This window comes from Micromys minutus (assembly GCF_963924665.1).
Source record: "Micromys minutus genome assembly, chromosome: 21".
Taxonomy (NCBI): Eukaryota; Metazoa; Chordata; class Mammalia; order Rodentia; family Muridae; genus Micromys; species Micromys minutus.
The window spans coordinates 41054404-41070569 of NC_137956.1; the positions used below are offsets into that span (position 1 = coordinate 41054404).

General features: G+C 39.8%; 1 protein-coding gene across 6 annotated transcripts in view; it reads left to right on the forward strand.

The window, feature by feature from the left end:
• The window catches only part of LRRFIP2 (LRR binding FLII interacting protein 2), a 95582-nt gene that overhangs the window by 43208 nt on the left and 36208 nt on the right, over positions 1–16166 (forward strand). For 3 of the 6 annotated variants that reach the window (XM_080934500.1, XM_080934503.1, XM_080934501.1), the window contains 10 exons: positions 1839–1907; positions 4782–4823; positions 6572–6637; positions 7548–7622; positions 8727–8777; positions 8858–8902; positions 9501–9548; positions 9872–9928; positions 12468–12536; positions 14604–14693. The exons of 2 other annotated variants lie outside the window; for them this stretch is intronic. In XM_080934500.1, coding sequence (XP_080790626.1) covers positions 1839–1907; positions 4782–4823; positions 6572–6637; positions 7548–7622; positions 8727–8777; positions 8858–8902; positions 9501–9548; positions 9872–9928; positions 12468–12536; positions 14604–14693 — 612 coding nt within the window. The remainder of the gene's footprint in view (positions 1–1838; positions 1908–4781; positions 4824–6571; positions 6638–7547; positions 7623–8726; positions 8778–8857; positions 8903–9500; positions 9549–9871; positions 9929–12467; positions 12537–14603; positions 14694–16166) is intronic. One more of the 6 variants, XM_080934502.1, reaches the window with a different exon arrangement.

Below are 16166 nucleotides of genomic sequence, written 5' to 3' on the forward strand. Positions count from 1 at the left end.
TGCAGCTCACATTTATAACTCCAGATCTAGGGCATCTGATGCCATCTTCTGGCTTCTGCAGGCAGCAGGGATACACATTGTACACATACATACACGCAGGCAAAACACTTTAAAAATGTTTTTAACGTATGTGTGTGTGTGTGTGTGTGTGTGAGTGTGTGAGTGAGTGAGTGTGTGAGTGTGTGTGAGTGTTTGCAGATAATGCATGCATTTGCTGTATTTCCTACTAGGGAAAGTTTTTCTTTCCTCTTTAAATTACTTTTAAAAAATTCTTCCAAAGTCCACCGAAGTTTCAAAGTGGAGATTCCAAGGCTATAAAATATTCCCCTCTTTCTTTTTGTGACCAATTTCTTTGCTTTTATAATGCCATAGCATGAACTTTCATACATTTCTTATTGAGCTGAGTAAATTTGCATATAAACTCAGGGAGACTGGATTTGGTTAGTTGACCTTTAAGCTTGACCTAAGCTAGGGAATTTTAAGTTAAAGCTCCAAAGAAAAGAAATCTTCAGTTAAACTGGTAAGGTGCTATTCACCTGGAGTGGGTCTAAAGCTACAATTTTAATTCTTTTCTTTTCAATGGTACCTGTACATGCTTCCATGGGTAGAGGAAGACTCCTTGAATTTTTAAAGTTAATATATGAGGACAGAAGATGTAACTTAAGTGGTAGAGTTCTGGACTAGCATGTGCAAGGACCTGGGCTTAATCTCCATCACTGGAAGAAAAAAAAAAAAAAAACTGTGCTTGAACTTAAAAAGTTCTAAATATGCAACATATTTTACATGTATAGATTTTTACATAATTAATTTTGAATTCTCACTGATAAGTAAATTACATTTCTCTTAAACAGTGTTCTTTGATTTTGATCCCTCTGGGGATGGAGCCCACTTCTAAGTGCTTCTCCTTCAAGGTTGAGCCACACCCCCAGGCTTTGAGACCCTTTCCATGGTTTGTTTTAATGAGATGATGGTAGGATTCCAACTATTTGTGGAGTTTGATTTGTTGTTTTGCTTTGAGGATTGGGCCCAGAGTATGGGGTAGGCCACTGAGTTGTCAGTAGCTCTGGAGTACTGGCTTTTAAAATGACTACCATTTCCATTAATCTGAACATGTCAGACAACTTCCGTCCTGTATAAAAATTAATACAATGTCTAAAATGGTGACCTTAATATTCTTGTGGTTTACTATATAATTTAGAGGTTTTATTGTTTTTCTACTTGTCTTTTCTTTTTAGCTTGAGAGTTATGTATTTAAAAGACTAATAATATCTACACATTTATTCGGTTTTGAAATGGGTCAGGTGCATTTAATGGTTTTTGTGCTGAATTCTTGAGACTTTGAACTTTCCATTTGTCCAGGTTTAGCAACTGCTCTATTGAAAGGTACCCCTGATAGAAGCTGTGTGGGGGGAAATGTTATAGACATTAAGACTAAAGATAAAAAGAAGAAAAGAAACCCGAGACTGAATTCTGACTTGGGGGAGGGACTTGTAAGTCAGAATCTTGGACTACGAAATAGAACTGTCCATGCTTGCTTGTTACTGGAGCAGATTGTTAATAACATGGGGTAACTAAGCCATATAGCTGCTTAGAAAACACTATAAATGTTTGACTATTGTTTTGTACACCGAATACAAGAAGTCAATAGTAGAAATCTCAAATTAGGAAACAGCGACTTTGAGTAGGACAGTCACTTCCTCTTTTGTGGAGTTTTTATTGGGTAGTTACTATTTATTTAGTCATATAAGCCTTTGAAATAATTGTGAACCAAGTTTTTAAATTATTCTTTAAACTTGTCTTTTGATATTTTAATACTACACTGTTTAATTTCACTGAAGAGTTCATCGAAGGATATTACTGGAACACACTGGAGCAGAGCCAGTCCGCCCAAGAGAAGAGACATGATGGTGTGTAATTATGAAATGTGTGGACTTAGATTTCCATGTGTTTATTGTTAATTTTCAGTATTCTGCACAGAAGAACAACAGGAATAGTCTGGTGAAGCATGAACGTTTCTGCTTTGTTTCCTTGTTTAAACTTTAAAGCAAGTTTCTCTGAGAATTAAAACATTTTCATCCTTTTAGATCTTACTTTAGCAAAAAAAAAAGATGCTTGGACAGAAGCATCTTCGGGGAGGGAGAGGGTTTATGTGGCTCACACTTCCAGGTCACAGCCCATCACTGAGAGAGCTCAGGGTAGGATCTCAAGCAACAGCTTGGAGCAAAACCTTGGAGGAATGCTTCTTGCTGGCTTGCTTGCAAACATTTGCTTGTTAGCTTCTTTATAAGACTCATGCCTAGGGGTGGTGCTGCCTGCCCTGGGCTGGGCCCTCCCTCATACATCAATTAATAAAATCACCTCCCTCCTCTTATACTTCCCCACCATATTTGTACAGGCCATTGATCTAGGCAGTTTTCCCTCAAGCCTTTCCTCTCAGATGACTGTGGGCTATGTCAAGTTGACAGTGCTCTTTAGAAGAAATAGATTGTAATAGCACACATGGAAGTGTTTTATCCAGAGTCCTTGATATTCCCAATTTTTCTTCTTTTGATAAATAATTTTTAAGTGAGATCACTACCAGCTGCCTTTTATCAGATAATGTGTGTGTGTGAGTGTGTGTGTGTGTGTGTGTGTGTGTCATAGAGAGAGAGAGAGAGAGAGAGAGAGAGAGAGAGAGAGAGAGAGAGAGAGAGAATGAGTGTGAGAGTGTGTGTGTCCAATTGTTGCTATATCCACTTTATGGATTTCTCTGCTATATATATTCTGGAATTTTTAAAGCTAACTGAACCCCACATTATATTTTGAAAAAAGAAAAAATTGGAATAAAAAATTTTGATTCTGCTTGTTAAAATACCTTGTCATCTACAGAGGGTAAGAAGGCAGACTTACCTGGTTGGGGTAGGATAATTTATGTGTAAGAACATGTGCTTTAATACTATATGTTTTGGTCATGGGTTTTTTTTTTCTAAAGAAATATATTTTTTAAAGTTTTATTTACTATATATAATTATACTGTCGCTGTCTTCAGACACACCAGAAGAAGGCATCAGATCCCATTACAGATGGTTGTGAGCCACCATGTGGGTGCTGGGAATTGAACTCAGGACCTCTGGAAGAGCAGTCAGTGCTCTTTACTGCTGAGCCATCTCTCCAGCCCATGAAATATTTTAATAGGAAAGAGAACTAAAACTTTTCTAGAGAAGAGATTTGATTTGCAGAGAAATGTCACATACAACATTTTCAGTGAATTTATTCCAGTGGTAAAGTTGTACAACAGCCGTATGTTGAATGGAATACTTTTTTCTTGAGGTTTCTGCCATGTATGTTCTAAATGACTATTTAAATAAATACAAATAGACAGGTTTTGTTATATTTGGACTAGTATTTCAATATCTTACTAAAGTTAGACTGTATATTTTTAACTTCTAGACTGTTTTAAGCTTTATAAATTATGATCTCCACCAGAAATATATTTTATTCCTTTGTCTAGTCTATATATACAGATTCCTAGCTCTGTATGTATGTATCACTGAAACACATTTCAGAAAATTCCATATAAAATTTATGTACCTATATGTAGGTGTAATATCTATGGTTTGTTTGTTTTTGAGATAAAGGCTCATTGAGTGGCTCAGGCTGGCCTTGAACTCAATATGTTCAATATGTGTTGGGATATGAAATGATATTCACTCTTCTGTGAACAACATCCTGTGATGTTTTTCTTCTTTATTTCATTTTTTTAAACTGCTAATTAAATTCACTGAATTGATTTTAAGAGGAAATAAACTTAAATCTAGGAAAATATTATTGCAGATCAAGGTTTTGAGTAATATTTCCTAATGCCCTAACTCAGTGTAAAAATGTAAAAGATATTTTTACAAAATAGTGTTTTTAAATGCTGTGTGATATATGTTTACCTTCAAGTAAGATTGTTTAAAAACTTGTGAGGATGCTTAAGAGCCATTGTTAGGAGACTAAATTCACACAGCTATGTTCCATTTTCTTTTAAAGGATCCTACCTGAAAATGTGGGTTTTCTATCTAATGTCAACTTGCTTGTCTGTTGTGTATACCACATTTTGTTCTGGCCATATTTCCCATTTTGTTGAGCATTTTCTTGAAGAAATAAGATTTTAGGGCGTACGTCTCTAAGTAGGTTCAAGGAAGTGATCCTGCTCTGATCCCAGGATTATTCTTTGCAAGCCAGATCAGGCTGTGCTCCCCCTTGCTTGGTGTCTGTCAAATGATGGCAAACAGTAGGAGCCACAGAATGAGGTGAAAGCATCCTTGACCTCAGAATGGTTCTCCTTTACATTTTAAGCCTTCCTTGGCTGTCCTGTTCCACCATGTTCTAAGATTGAGTCATCTTTCTATCACTGCTTCAGAATTTTGTTATTTGAAAGGGAAATAGAGACTGAGGTGTATCACGGTGGCAAAAGTGCTTGCACAACATGCACAAAGCTCAGTCCCCAGTGAAGCCCAAAGAGGGATGGGGAGCACAGTCTTTTGGATGTTTAGGATGCCATCTGTCTCCAGAATAGATAGGGTTATGGGTGCACATAACTGTGCCTGACATAAAACAAAGTTTTAATTATACAGGCAGTTGAGCAACAATTTCTACTGAAAAAGTAAAGGTTACATCCAAATATAATAGCTTTTGTATTTAATAATCTTTTGCTTTTGAAGTAGAATTTCTTTGATTTTAATAATGACAGGTTGCTTTTTCTCTTATATTCCTGACTGTGGCGATACAACCAACTTTCCTACTTTTCTGAACTGCAGTATGATACCATCAAGGACAGACCATCAAGAGTTTCTTCATTAGTATGTAGTGCATGACTTTGTGTTAAGTGTGAGATTTCACTTTCTAAACATGAATTGTTGCTAATCATAGATTATGACTAACTTTCATGGTTTTGTTATGATCTTTTGGGAGAAGATGTGTAACAAAACAAAAACCATTGTTTTTGCAATTATAGCATAATCTGTTACTGGAATAATAGTTTTTTCCCAGAGACTTCAGGATCAGGGATGAAGAGCATCACCCACTGGTGAGGTACCTTTAATCATTGCAAGGCTGTAGGGTTGCTTCTCAATACCGCACCACACCACACCACACCACACCACACCACACCACACCACACCACACCACACCACACCACACCACACCACCTCAAAATGATTGGGATATTTAATGTAAGAGCCAAGCTCCCTGACTATTACTAAGATCTATTGTGGTTCCATCTGTCTCTAAGAGAAAAACTGGCACCCTGTGCTTACGTGCTACACTGGAAGACTGGCTGGCTTAGTTTTTAACTTCATGTTTATTTGTTTTGCCTGTGTATGTGTCACATGGCATATATGTGGAGGTCAGAGGGCAATTTATTGAAGCTGGTTCTCCTAACATGTGGGTCCCAGGGACTGAACTCAGTTTATCTAGCATCAGGCTTGACAGCAAGCATCTTTACTCTCTGAGCTATCTCTCCAGCTCCACTGACAGTGTTTTGATGCATCCTGAGCTTTGATAACACAGACCTGTACTTGATTTGGTGTCATAAGCTGGCAGGTTACTAATTGAAACATCCAGTGGTGATGGGTGGCAGTTCAAGATGACCAAGTATTTTGGTTTGACATGCTGAATTAGCTAAGGAAGTCAAGCTGGCCTGTTTTCTTTGGGATACTATTATGTTGTTAGATTGCCCAAGTTTCTGGACTACCTAGTTTTCACTTAGAATGTTCTTAGTGAAATATAAAAGAACATTCACAATAAGAAAATGTGTTTGTCCTTATTGTTGAGGATCTGACTCTATGTGAGATAGTTTTCCTAGGACAGCCTGTTGCCCTTTGTTGTTTCTAGATACTTGGAGTGTCACAATCTCACTACATAGATTGAGCTTCTTGTCTGTTAGTTGTCTGTTAATAACAGGACTGTCCTTTGTCCCCTAGGAAAAGTGATTTTTTTTTAATAACCATCTTTTCAAAGCACTTTGTATAGCTTCAGAGCATATGTTTTAGGCATTTCTCTTCTAAGCAGCATATGCATGGATCTACTAACTTTATCTAAGAGTACTGTCTGAAGTCTGGAGAGCTGGCTTGAGGTTTAAGAGTGCTTACTGCTCTGCAAAGGACCTGAGCTCAGCTTTCAGCATCCATGCCGGCTAGCTCACAACCACTGTAAGCCAGTTCTGGGGATCCATGCCCTTTTTGGCATGTGCACACAAATAAATACACATAAACTAAATCCAAAGAAGAATGCTGTCTTGAGTGGTGCCTATGTGAACTTTTAGCTTGTCTACAGCTTTGCTTTTGCTTTAGATAAGATGTCTAAAGGGTATGAGTTCTCATATAGTGTTCTCAAGGCAAGGAAGTGGGGGATGAGACTCAAGTAAGGTGCAGTGAAGGTCCCCACAGACATCCCTCTGATTCTGTGTCCTAATAGGTTTTCTTTAGCTGGCCAGACATCGGGTTAGATAGTGGTGGACACAAGGAGAGATCAGAGAGAGTAACTTGCGAGTTTCGTTCTTAAAATTTCATTTTATGATCTAAAGTTAACTTTCAATATTTATTTCCAGAATCATTCTTACAGTCACACCCATGGGATGAAGAAGCGGTCCTCTAGTTCTTATAAAGATGCACTGGTTAGTTCTATTTCAGAAGTTTGATCTAGTTGTGGTATTATGGATAGCACCGAAACCTGGAATATACTTACTGGTAGAAACTGAAGTGTGTAACAGACCCTTTCCCTATGTGATTACACTGCAGAACCAATAAGCTTTCCATTCCAGTCACTTGACCAAGCATTTATGTAGAGAGCAAATGCTGCAGAATCAGGGTGCTTGGAGTACCTCTTCCTCCTTATTGTGCCCCTGGCAGAAATGCAGTCTCCAGCTCCCTGCCAGTTCTGGGATCCCATGGGACCCTTGGGAGGATGTAGCTGGAAGGGAAAAGGGAGGAAGAATATAGCTGAAAACAGATTAGAGAGGCCTTGGAGAATGGGGCACTGGCAGTCTTGTGGTGTGAGTTGCAGAGATGGCAGAAGACAGAACCCAGAGGGTATGGGTTGGGTAGAGGCAGGGCCCTTTAAGTAGTGTCAGCAGTAGAGAAGGGAGGTTCTAGGCAGGGAGGTTCATGTACTTAACCTCTACAAAGAGGGAGATCTGGGAAGGGATTTCTCTAATCCAGTAGTTTATAAAGGTGGTAATTAGATAGTAGCCCTAGGTTTTTCAGGCTCATTCTTAAATATAGAGTAAGAGTAACTCCATTATTTGCATTTTATTTTATTTGAAGGTGTGTTGTCTGGTCTTTTAAGTAATAATAATTAGTAGAGACTTTGTTTGAAGTGGCTGACCTTTAATGCCCATCCTTTCTAAGAAATTCTAAGCCATTGCGTCTTGTCCTTTCTTTGCTGTAATCCTTGCCTTAAAGGCCTTGCTCTGGGAAGAGGAACCTGTACAGCATCAGATTTTGCCTGTGTGTTCAAAGTTTGTCTGAGTTGTGGTTGCATCAAAAACATGTATCCTAAGAAAACTTAAATTTTGCTTTTTGCAGAGTGGCCTCTACTTTGACCAGAGAAACTATAGCAGTCTTAGACATAGCAAACCTGCCTCTACCTACTATTTCCGGGTTTGTCTAAAGATTTTTGTTCTCATGTATCTTAATACATTTCTAACCCTCCAGTTTGCATTTTTACTATTTGTAACTAATCTATGAATGGTTTGGGTATACCCAAATGGTTTTGTGTTTTTGCTTGTTTTGTTTGATTTTGAGACATGGTGTGTTTCTGTAGCCTGGGCTGGTCATCCTGCCTCAGCTACCCACATCACCACAGTAAGGTAGAAACTTCAAAGATCTTCCTCACTCTGCCTCTCCAGTGCTAGGATTAAAGGCTGTGCCAAAACTGCCTGGCATTTAGCATTTCAATCATGTGTGGTATTTAATACATTTAAAAGTATTGAGAAATGGGAGCAAATGTATGTAATAGAATACTTCATTTGCACATGCAAGGTTCTGGATTCAATTTTGAGCACTGAAAATACTATCAACTCAAAAACTTGCCCGCACACACACGGTGTCACTCGATATTCTTGTTTGTCTAGGTTTAGGGGAAAAGAACTAAAACTGTGTCTTAAGCCACAGCAGGGAAGGAGATGCAATTTTTTGTAATGAGTGCTCTCAGTGAATGGACTCAGCTGGTGAGTGCGGCTTCTCTGGTCAGCTAGCATGCTGTGTCCATGTATGCCTGGAAAGACTTTCAGACTTGTTTGGAAAAAGGCAGATAGCAGTAACTGAGGGCTTGCTTACTTGAGTCCTTTATAACCTGGCCAAACCCACTGGGAGTCTGTCACAAAAGCATTGGCAGTGCCCCAGGAGCTACTGGCGACTGCTCTGAGGCCACCATTTTATACACTCCCAGAGCCAGGGCCCCTTTCTTCAGTGCATTTTTGGGTCTTTGTCTTGCACCCTGCCAATAATTTTATAAAAACAAAAGGTTGTAGACATATTGATGGACAACCCTTAGAGGTGATTTTTCCCCCTACCTTTAACGATTAGTATTCAAAGTTTTTAGTGACTTTTTTCTTATTTCATAAATTTTTACACTACTTTAAGTGCTTGGGGCTGACTAATGAGTTATGAAATCAAAACTCATAACTTAAAGTCTTCTGCGTGCATGATGGTGAGTGCCTTCTGCCTCTGTTTTTGCTTATTCCTGTTCTGCCTCTCTTGCAGTCTTCTTCCCTGTGCAGCGAGCCGATGGGGACATCCAGGAGTCAGAGCAGGGTCAGTACTGTCCAAGGACACGCTGCTGTCATGGCTCCCCTCGACTTTCCTTAGGTTTAATTAGTGCACTTTTTTCATAGGCTTCCCCTACTGTAACTTCTGGTCTGCTGAGAAGTACCAGTCTGGTTTGTATTTCCTTCTTCCAGTGTGTGCTCTGCAGTAGGGCCACTGTCAGGGGCTGAGCTGTGTGGCCTTCCTGCCATGTGCCCTGCAGTGTACGCTGCCTGTGCTTAGGCTACAAACCTTAGGGCATGAAAAATAATCCTGTTCTTTGCCAATGTAGAAACAGATGACTTTTGGTAGCTTGTATTTAGAGTCTGTTTCCTGTGCTGGGTCCTGCTGCACTCCCATAGTTTTGTTTACAGTTATGGCCCTCGCTATGGCAGTCAAATCTATTAAGCTGAATTCAAACATAAGCAATAGCTTTCTGTGACATGTCAGTTGTCGGTGCTTCTAGTCGTTTGTTGTTCTACGGTCAGTTTGACTGGAACCCAGGAGTGTCTGCTTCCTCATGTTATAACATGAGGCGAAAGAAAATACTGCAGTGTTTTCTAACCAAGTATATTGATGAGGTTATAATGAAACCGATACAGTGAACCATGTAAGTAAGTGCATATAACATACTGTTAAACATTTTTTAAATTATAAAGTTCCAAAATAATAATGATATTTTCAAAACAACACCAGTGCTAAGTAGTCAAGTAATAATCTTTTGTTCTTCAGGCCTCACTGTATGATGGTGGATTGTATAACCCTTATGGTTCTCGAACTGTAAGTCAAAATGGGGAAGGGGGGAGGGGAGGATTACAGGAAGGAACAGGCCTTGTATTACAAATTACGACCCATTCATTAAGCCAGTTATGATAAGGTGACAACTAGAAGTTATGAGTTAACATATGAGGAGAGTCTATAGTGAAGCTCTTTGGGGCATTTCCTCCCCCATTTAAGGGTGGGTGTGAGGTGGGGTGTCAGACCAAGGAAAAGCAGCTATTTTCACCTTGGGCATCAAAAGTTAAGAGTAGGGTCACTGTACTCCCAGCAGAGAAACTGAGCTGGCCATTGTTGTAAAGCCTTTCTTCTTGGAAACTTTGTAGCCGTCTGAATACAGTTACTACTCATCCAGAGCGAGTTCCTCGAGAAGCAGTCCTGTGGTGAGCTAAAGTCTCTGCATGCTTCAGGAATGTTTAGTTGCTCTACAGTCACACTTTGGGATGGAGTGATGTGTTTCACCATCTTGTGCATGGGTTATATACTCCTAAGTCCATACACATCAAGTACTAACATACTAACTGACTGTTGCTGTGTGGACCTGAGTAATTTCTTAACTGCGTCTACGACTGAGGCCATTGAGTAGCCTTAAAGTTTTTGTGTTGCCATTCATGAGAAACACTGTTTTAAGTATTGATATTCCTGTTGGGTGTGCTGCTCTGGGCTTTCCCTGCACAAGTTCCTGCATTGCAGTTTCCATTGTTTACTAACCCCTCTGCTGTGAAGTGGTGGGAGAGGTGAACAAACCAACTCTTAAGCTCATCACAGTGTTAGTAAGCCCCAATAACATGGAACATGCTTGCAGGTCTACTGTCAGAGATGTGTTGGAAATGTATGAGTGCTTTCATTCTGACCACAAATGGCTTCCTTTCCAGTATGTTACTGCTCTATGTTTCTTAAAGTATGTTGTGCCAGTGCATACAGATTTATAGCATCTTTTTTTGACATTATTATTTTTAACAATAAGTTATGGCCCTTTTCAATTATCACCACTTTGAGATAGTTACACATTGTCAAATCTTTTTGATGTCAGTGTGCTATCCCACAAAGGCATAGGTATTATTTTAAAAATAATTTTAGTACTGATGGTCATTTAGATGGTCAAAGATTATCTGAGTCTATACATGAGCTGTGCATTCACATGCGGAGGTCAGAGGCCAATGCCAGGTGTCTTTGTTAGTTACCCCCTCTGCCTTCTTTGTTTTGATGAAGTCTCACTGAACCTGGAGAACACTGTTTAGGCTAGACTGGCCGGCCATTGAGCCTGAGAGCCACTGTCCTCAGTGCACACAGTTCCATCCCGGCTTTGACATGGATTCTGGGAGTCCAGATTAAGGCTTTCATGCTTGCAGAGCAGACACTTTACCTATTGAGCCATCTCCCCAGTCCTATGATGAACACACATTCTTTATCTTTCTTTCCCTTGTACATGCACACATGTGCACAGACACAAAGTATGTACTTACATGAGTATATCTGCAAGACAAATTGTGTATCAGGAAATAGTAGAAATTTAAGAGCATACGCATTATTTAAAATATTTATTTTTGTGTTATATGTATAAATGTTTTGCCATATGTGTGTGTGTGTGTGTGTGTGTGTGTGTACGCCATATGCATGTCTGTGCATTTGGACGCTAGAGGAGGATATTATATCCTCTGGAACTGTACTTACAGGGGATTGTGAACTACCATGTGGCTGTTGAGAATCAAACCATGGTCCCTTGCAAGAACAGCAAGTGCTTTTAACTGCTGAGCCATTCCTCCAGCCCTTGTACTCTTTGAGGTGGGGGTCTTTCTGTGTAGCTCAGGATGGTCTGGAGCTCGCTCTGTAGACCAAACAGGCCTCAAACTCAGGTCCACTGGCCTCTGCCTCCCTAGTGCTGGAATTAAAGGTGCAGGCCGCCATGCTCAGAGCATATACGTTTTAATTTTGCTATTTATGCTCATATATTGACAACTAAAAGGACCATACTAATTTACATTCCCAAACCAAATGATTACTTTAGGTATACTGTACAGATTATCCCAAATTGGAGAAATTATTATTAATAATCGTTAAGATTACAGCAGGTAAAATATGAGTTTTCTGGGCTTTCTTTTATGGTTATGTTTGTAGTTATGGCCATCTGAGTCGCAGTTCTTAGAGATGCCACCCCTGTACATAATAAAACTAACGTGTGTGTGTGTGTGTTAGGAGATAAAGGCTGTTTCACCACAGACGGATGTTTCCTTTTAATTCTCTGTATACTCAAATTCTACTTGGCAGTTTTCAGACCTGGTGATATTTCTAATATGCCAAATATAGTAGCCTCCCCTGCAGAAAATTTTTGATGACCCACTCTCAAAAACAAATTAGTGTAAAACCTTGTTCTTGTGACCTGGCTAGATTCTATTTCATTTGCAATTTGGGTTCAGAATTTCTGCTGTAGCGATGCCAGAATGGCATCTTAGTGACATCAGAATGGAGACAGGCTACTTACTTGTACCATGGATGAGTTCTGCCAGTGCAGTGGGAAGAACACAGTCCTGTGAAGGGATAACCGTCCCGTCACTGCTAGCTGCATAGGAATGAGAGTCAGGAAATGAGTCACTGCCTCAGAGCTTTGCTGGTAGGAATCTCTTTGACATATGTTATTTCGTTTTAAAACATCATTGTTTTTCCTTTCCCAAATTGAAATCTTAAAGTGTATTTATTGACCTCTCAAGGAACCACACAGATCTGTGAGTCTTCCTTAGCTGGTTGTGTCGAGTTTGCTCATGGCTGCACTGTGCTCTGTGCAGTTGTCTCCTTAGTGCCATGACAACTGCACAGTGGCTACGACAACTGCAGTGCTCAAGGAGAGTGGCCTCCTGAACTGCCCCAGTGTGTTTGCAGTCTGGGGGACCCAGAGAGAAACTGAATCTGTTTTACTTTCTGTAGCCCGTCGATGATGACACCGCAAGCATTGTGTCTTCTGATCGTGCCAGTCGTGGGCGAAGGGAGAGTGTGGTGAGCATGGTCTGCGTGCAAACAAACATAGCATTTACATGTCAACAGTGTATGATTATGTGAGATTTGCTGCAAAGTAAAATATGCATTTGACAAAGAGAACATTTTCCTTACATACAGCTTATGTGAACAGCTTGCTTTGTTCTTGAGAATGAGTCATAGATTCACATGTTTTATGTACAAACCCTTTATTGAAAAACTTTCATTTTATTTGTTGTTTCTTTATGCATACCTATTTATCTGTTTGTTTTCCAAAACAAGCCTCTCATATTTGTACTATCTTACAACTCGTAAGTTACAAAGTGCTTGTAACTGGGATCCAGGGTGTGACAACCTGTTGCTTCTTGTAAGCTGAGCCAGTGTGTGTCCAGATCTTAACACTGTGACCTTTATTATATGTTGATGGCAAGATTTTAAAACATAGGTTCAGACATTACCTAACTAATCATTGTAGATGCTGTAATAGCTTCATGTTACTCTTTAAAGAAGTTGGAGATTTTTATGAGTGACATTTTTGTTCTCTATAAGGAAATGATGGGGGAAATTATAGAGTAGAAGATGGTTTGTCAGCTTGGAGCTAGAAGAGGCCTATGAAGCTGTTTTTCCTTCCAGAAAAGTAGTTCATTTAGTGCAAGCTGAATTAATGTGGATGATTATAAACCCACAGTTCTCATAGAGAAGGGAGCACCACATGTTTATGTGATAAAAATTCAACTAATTAAAGCAGTTGCGATTCCTCAGCAAACCAAGTAATGTTTCCTACTCATGGCTGAACTAGAAATAAAAGTCACAACACCTGAAGGCATCTTGGAAGCAGCAGAGGGAAGGGTAGCAGCTGTTCAGTGATGATGCTTGCCTTGACCTCGACAGCCCATCAGTTGTTTCTGTACAGTGGAGATCTAATGGCTGTCTACTTTGTTGTTAGGCTTAGTATGTGTATTCATTCAGTGAATAACTGTGGAAGATAACTTTCAAATTTCTAAGTTAGTAGGGGCTAGTAAATATTAGTATATATAAGTCAAGTTGTAATACTGTTTTAAAGATTAAAAATATCATTGCTTGTCCTTGTTGGACTTTGTCAGATTTCATACTTTTAAGACTCTTTTGTCCCCATAGATGAGTTTCTGAATTCACTTTTTGGTGAGTTTTAAAGCAAGGCAAACAGCTTGAGTTAATTACTGATGAAGCCAGGTGGTGGTGGTGTGCGTACCTATAATTCCAGCACTTGGGAGCAGAGATAGGCAGATCTCTGAGTTTGCTACAGGATGAGTTCCAGGACATCCAAGAAATCCTGTCTCAAAACAAACAAACAAACTGAATAACTGTGAGTGGGGATAGGCATTTGACAGGTGCCTGCTATACCTGAGGCACTGTGTTAAATGCTAGGAGCGCTGTGTCAAATCGAGGAGGACAGATCTCTGAGCTTATCTCCTATTAAAGACATAGATATCAACCAGTGAAGAAGGGACACAGATGGAAGACAGCTCATAGTGTGAGAGGGCAGGTGCATGTGATGGAGCGCCGTGAGGTGGATATGTGAGTGACCTTGGAAGAGTCTTCAGAGACAGTGTCTTCTCATACAAGAGCTCAGCTGTTGGAAGAACAAGGGAAGGGATTTTCCAGGCCAGTCCTCATTATTTTGTCCCAACAATCCCTAATACAGTGATGCGTGAAAAAGAAGGAATTGTTGGGAAATTGAGTATTGCCAGAGTTGATAGCTATAATGAATATAATATTGTAAAATATAGTAGAGGTTTGATAATAGCCTGGAACACTGCCCTCCCTAGTTGAAGGTTCCCAGGGCCTTTAGCGTGCGAGGTTTGCCTGCTGTGAACTTAGGCAGAGAATTGCATTTGGGGCTGCAGAAGGCTTGCTTGCTTTAGGAGCCAGGACTTTACTTACGTACTTCTTTTCTTTTTTGCTTTTTAAAGTAAGTTAATTGTAAAAGTTTTTTCGTCTCATGATGCTTCATCAATCATATGAAAACAAGTGCACAGTTTTCCACTTTTAGCTAGTGCTCGTTCTTCCTTTCTGACTTTAAAGCATCTCGTTTTCTCTGACTGAAAGGTTTCTGCCGCTGATTACTTTAGTCGCTCCAATCGTAGGGGAAGCGTTGTCTCTGAGGTGGATGATGCCGGCATCTCAGACCTGACCAGCGTGAGTGTATTGCATGGGTCCATTGTGCCGTTGTAGGCATGTGACTAACAGCTTCTGTACTAGTTGTTTTTAAAGTTAGGACTCTAACTTCTTAGACATTTGCTTGAGTATATTAACATGAAACATAAGTATTTTGGAATGTGTTTGTTAAAATGTGCTTAAAAACACCCTTTCCCTCTCGCCCTGTGGAATCCCCCAGAGCTTGTCAGCAGTTTTGGTGAGTCTCCATACCAACGCTTATTGTGTTTGGGATGTTTTTCTCTGCTCTTTTTTCTGAATTATTCCAGAGCCAATCCATTTACATCATGTCATTTCCTAACAAGCAGTTTGATCTGCATACCTAACGGCCATTCCTGAGGAAATAAGTACTTTCCTAATACCCCCTCATATTTGGCCCATATTCAGATGTTTCTGGTTCATTCCTTGCTTCCTTCTTGGTTTTGATAAAGCTATGAAGTGATAGAATTTAAAAGTTGAATAATAAAATGTTACTTAGTAAAATGCCACTGACTTTGTGTTTTAAAGTGGACTCTGCTTTGGCCTGAGGTACCCACCCTTCCTAGTAGTTTCCAGCTGTGGGGACTGTGTAGAAGCATAGTGTCCATGGCAACAGCTGGATACTCACAGTTTAGGTACATTGTGACCTGCCTTCTGAGCTCATCTGTCCAACCCTCTTCCCCACCCCGGGCTAGCATCACACAGACAAGCCCTGTTTTAACCCAGCACTTCACTTACGGTATGAAGTAGCTATTTCTGAACTATTTTAATCCTAGAAAATAATTTCAATTATTTTAATTGCAGTCCTAATTATTCCACATTACTAGTTCTTAAATCTGTCTGTGTAGCAGGCTCATCTTGCTGTGGATTGAATCAAGGATTTTGTCCACATATGAAATTAAATGGTGATTTACCAGTTATTCTCTGAGGTGTTGTTCATTTTGTTAACCTGCTTAGTAATCTCATTTTAATTTTGAGGCGATTTTAACTTATTTTGTGTATGTGTGTTCATATGAGCACTGGTATGGAACACGTGTGTGGGTCAGAGGTCAGCTTGCAGGAGCTGCTGTTCTCCTCTCTTGTAGTCCTGGGTATTGGACTGAGGTCACAGTGCTCAGTGGCCAGTGCCTGCCTGCTGAGCGAGCCACGCCATTGGTCCACTGGTACCTGCTTTCCCCATAAATCTAATGAATTTACTCTGCCTGTTCTCTCCATAGCTTCAGTCTCTCAATTCCTGATTCCTGAAGTAGTGTTACAGTCTCTGCACATGAGTTTTGGCAGTTTGCTTTGTAATTATGTGGAAATGAAGAACCTTACGATTGTCTCTTCCTGACCCTATTAATTAAATAACTCTTCAATGTAAGCAAAAGACTGTCTACAGCAGGGCTTTCCAAGTATTCTTGTTATTTTATAGCTTGTGAGCCATTGCTTTTTGTATTTTCAAGTGCCTATAAATACAATTACTTTGGCCTTTTG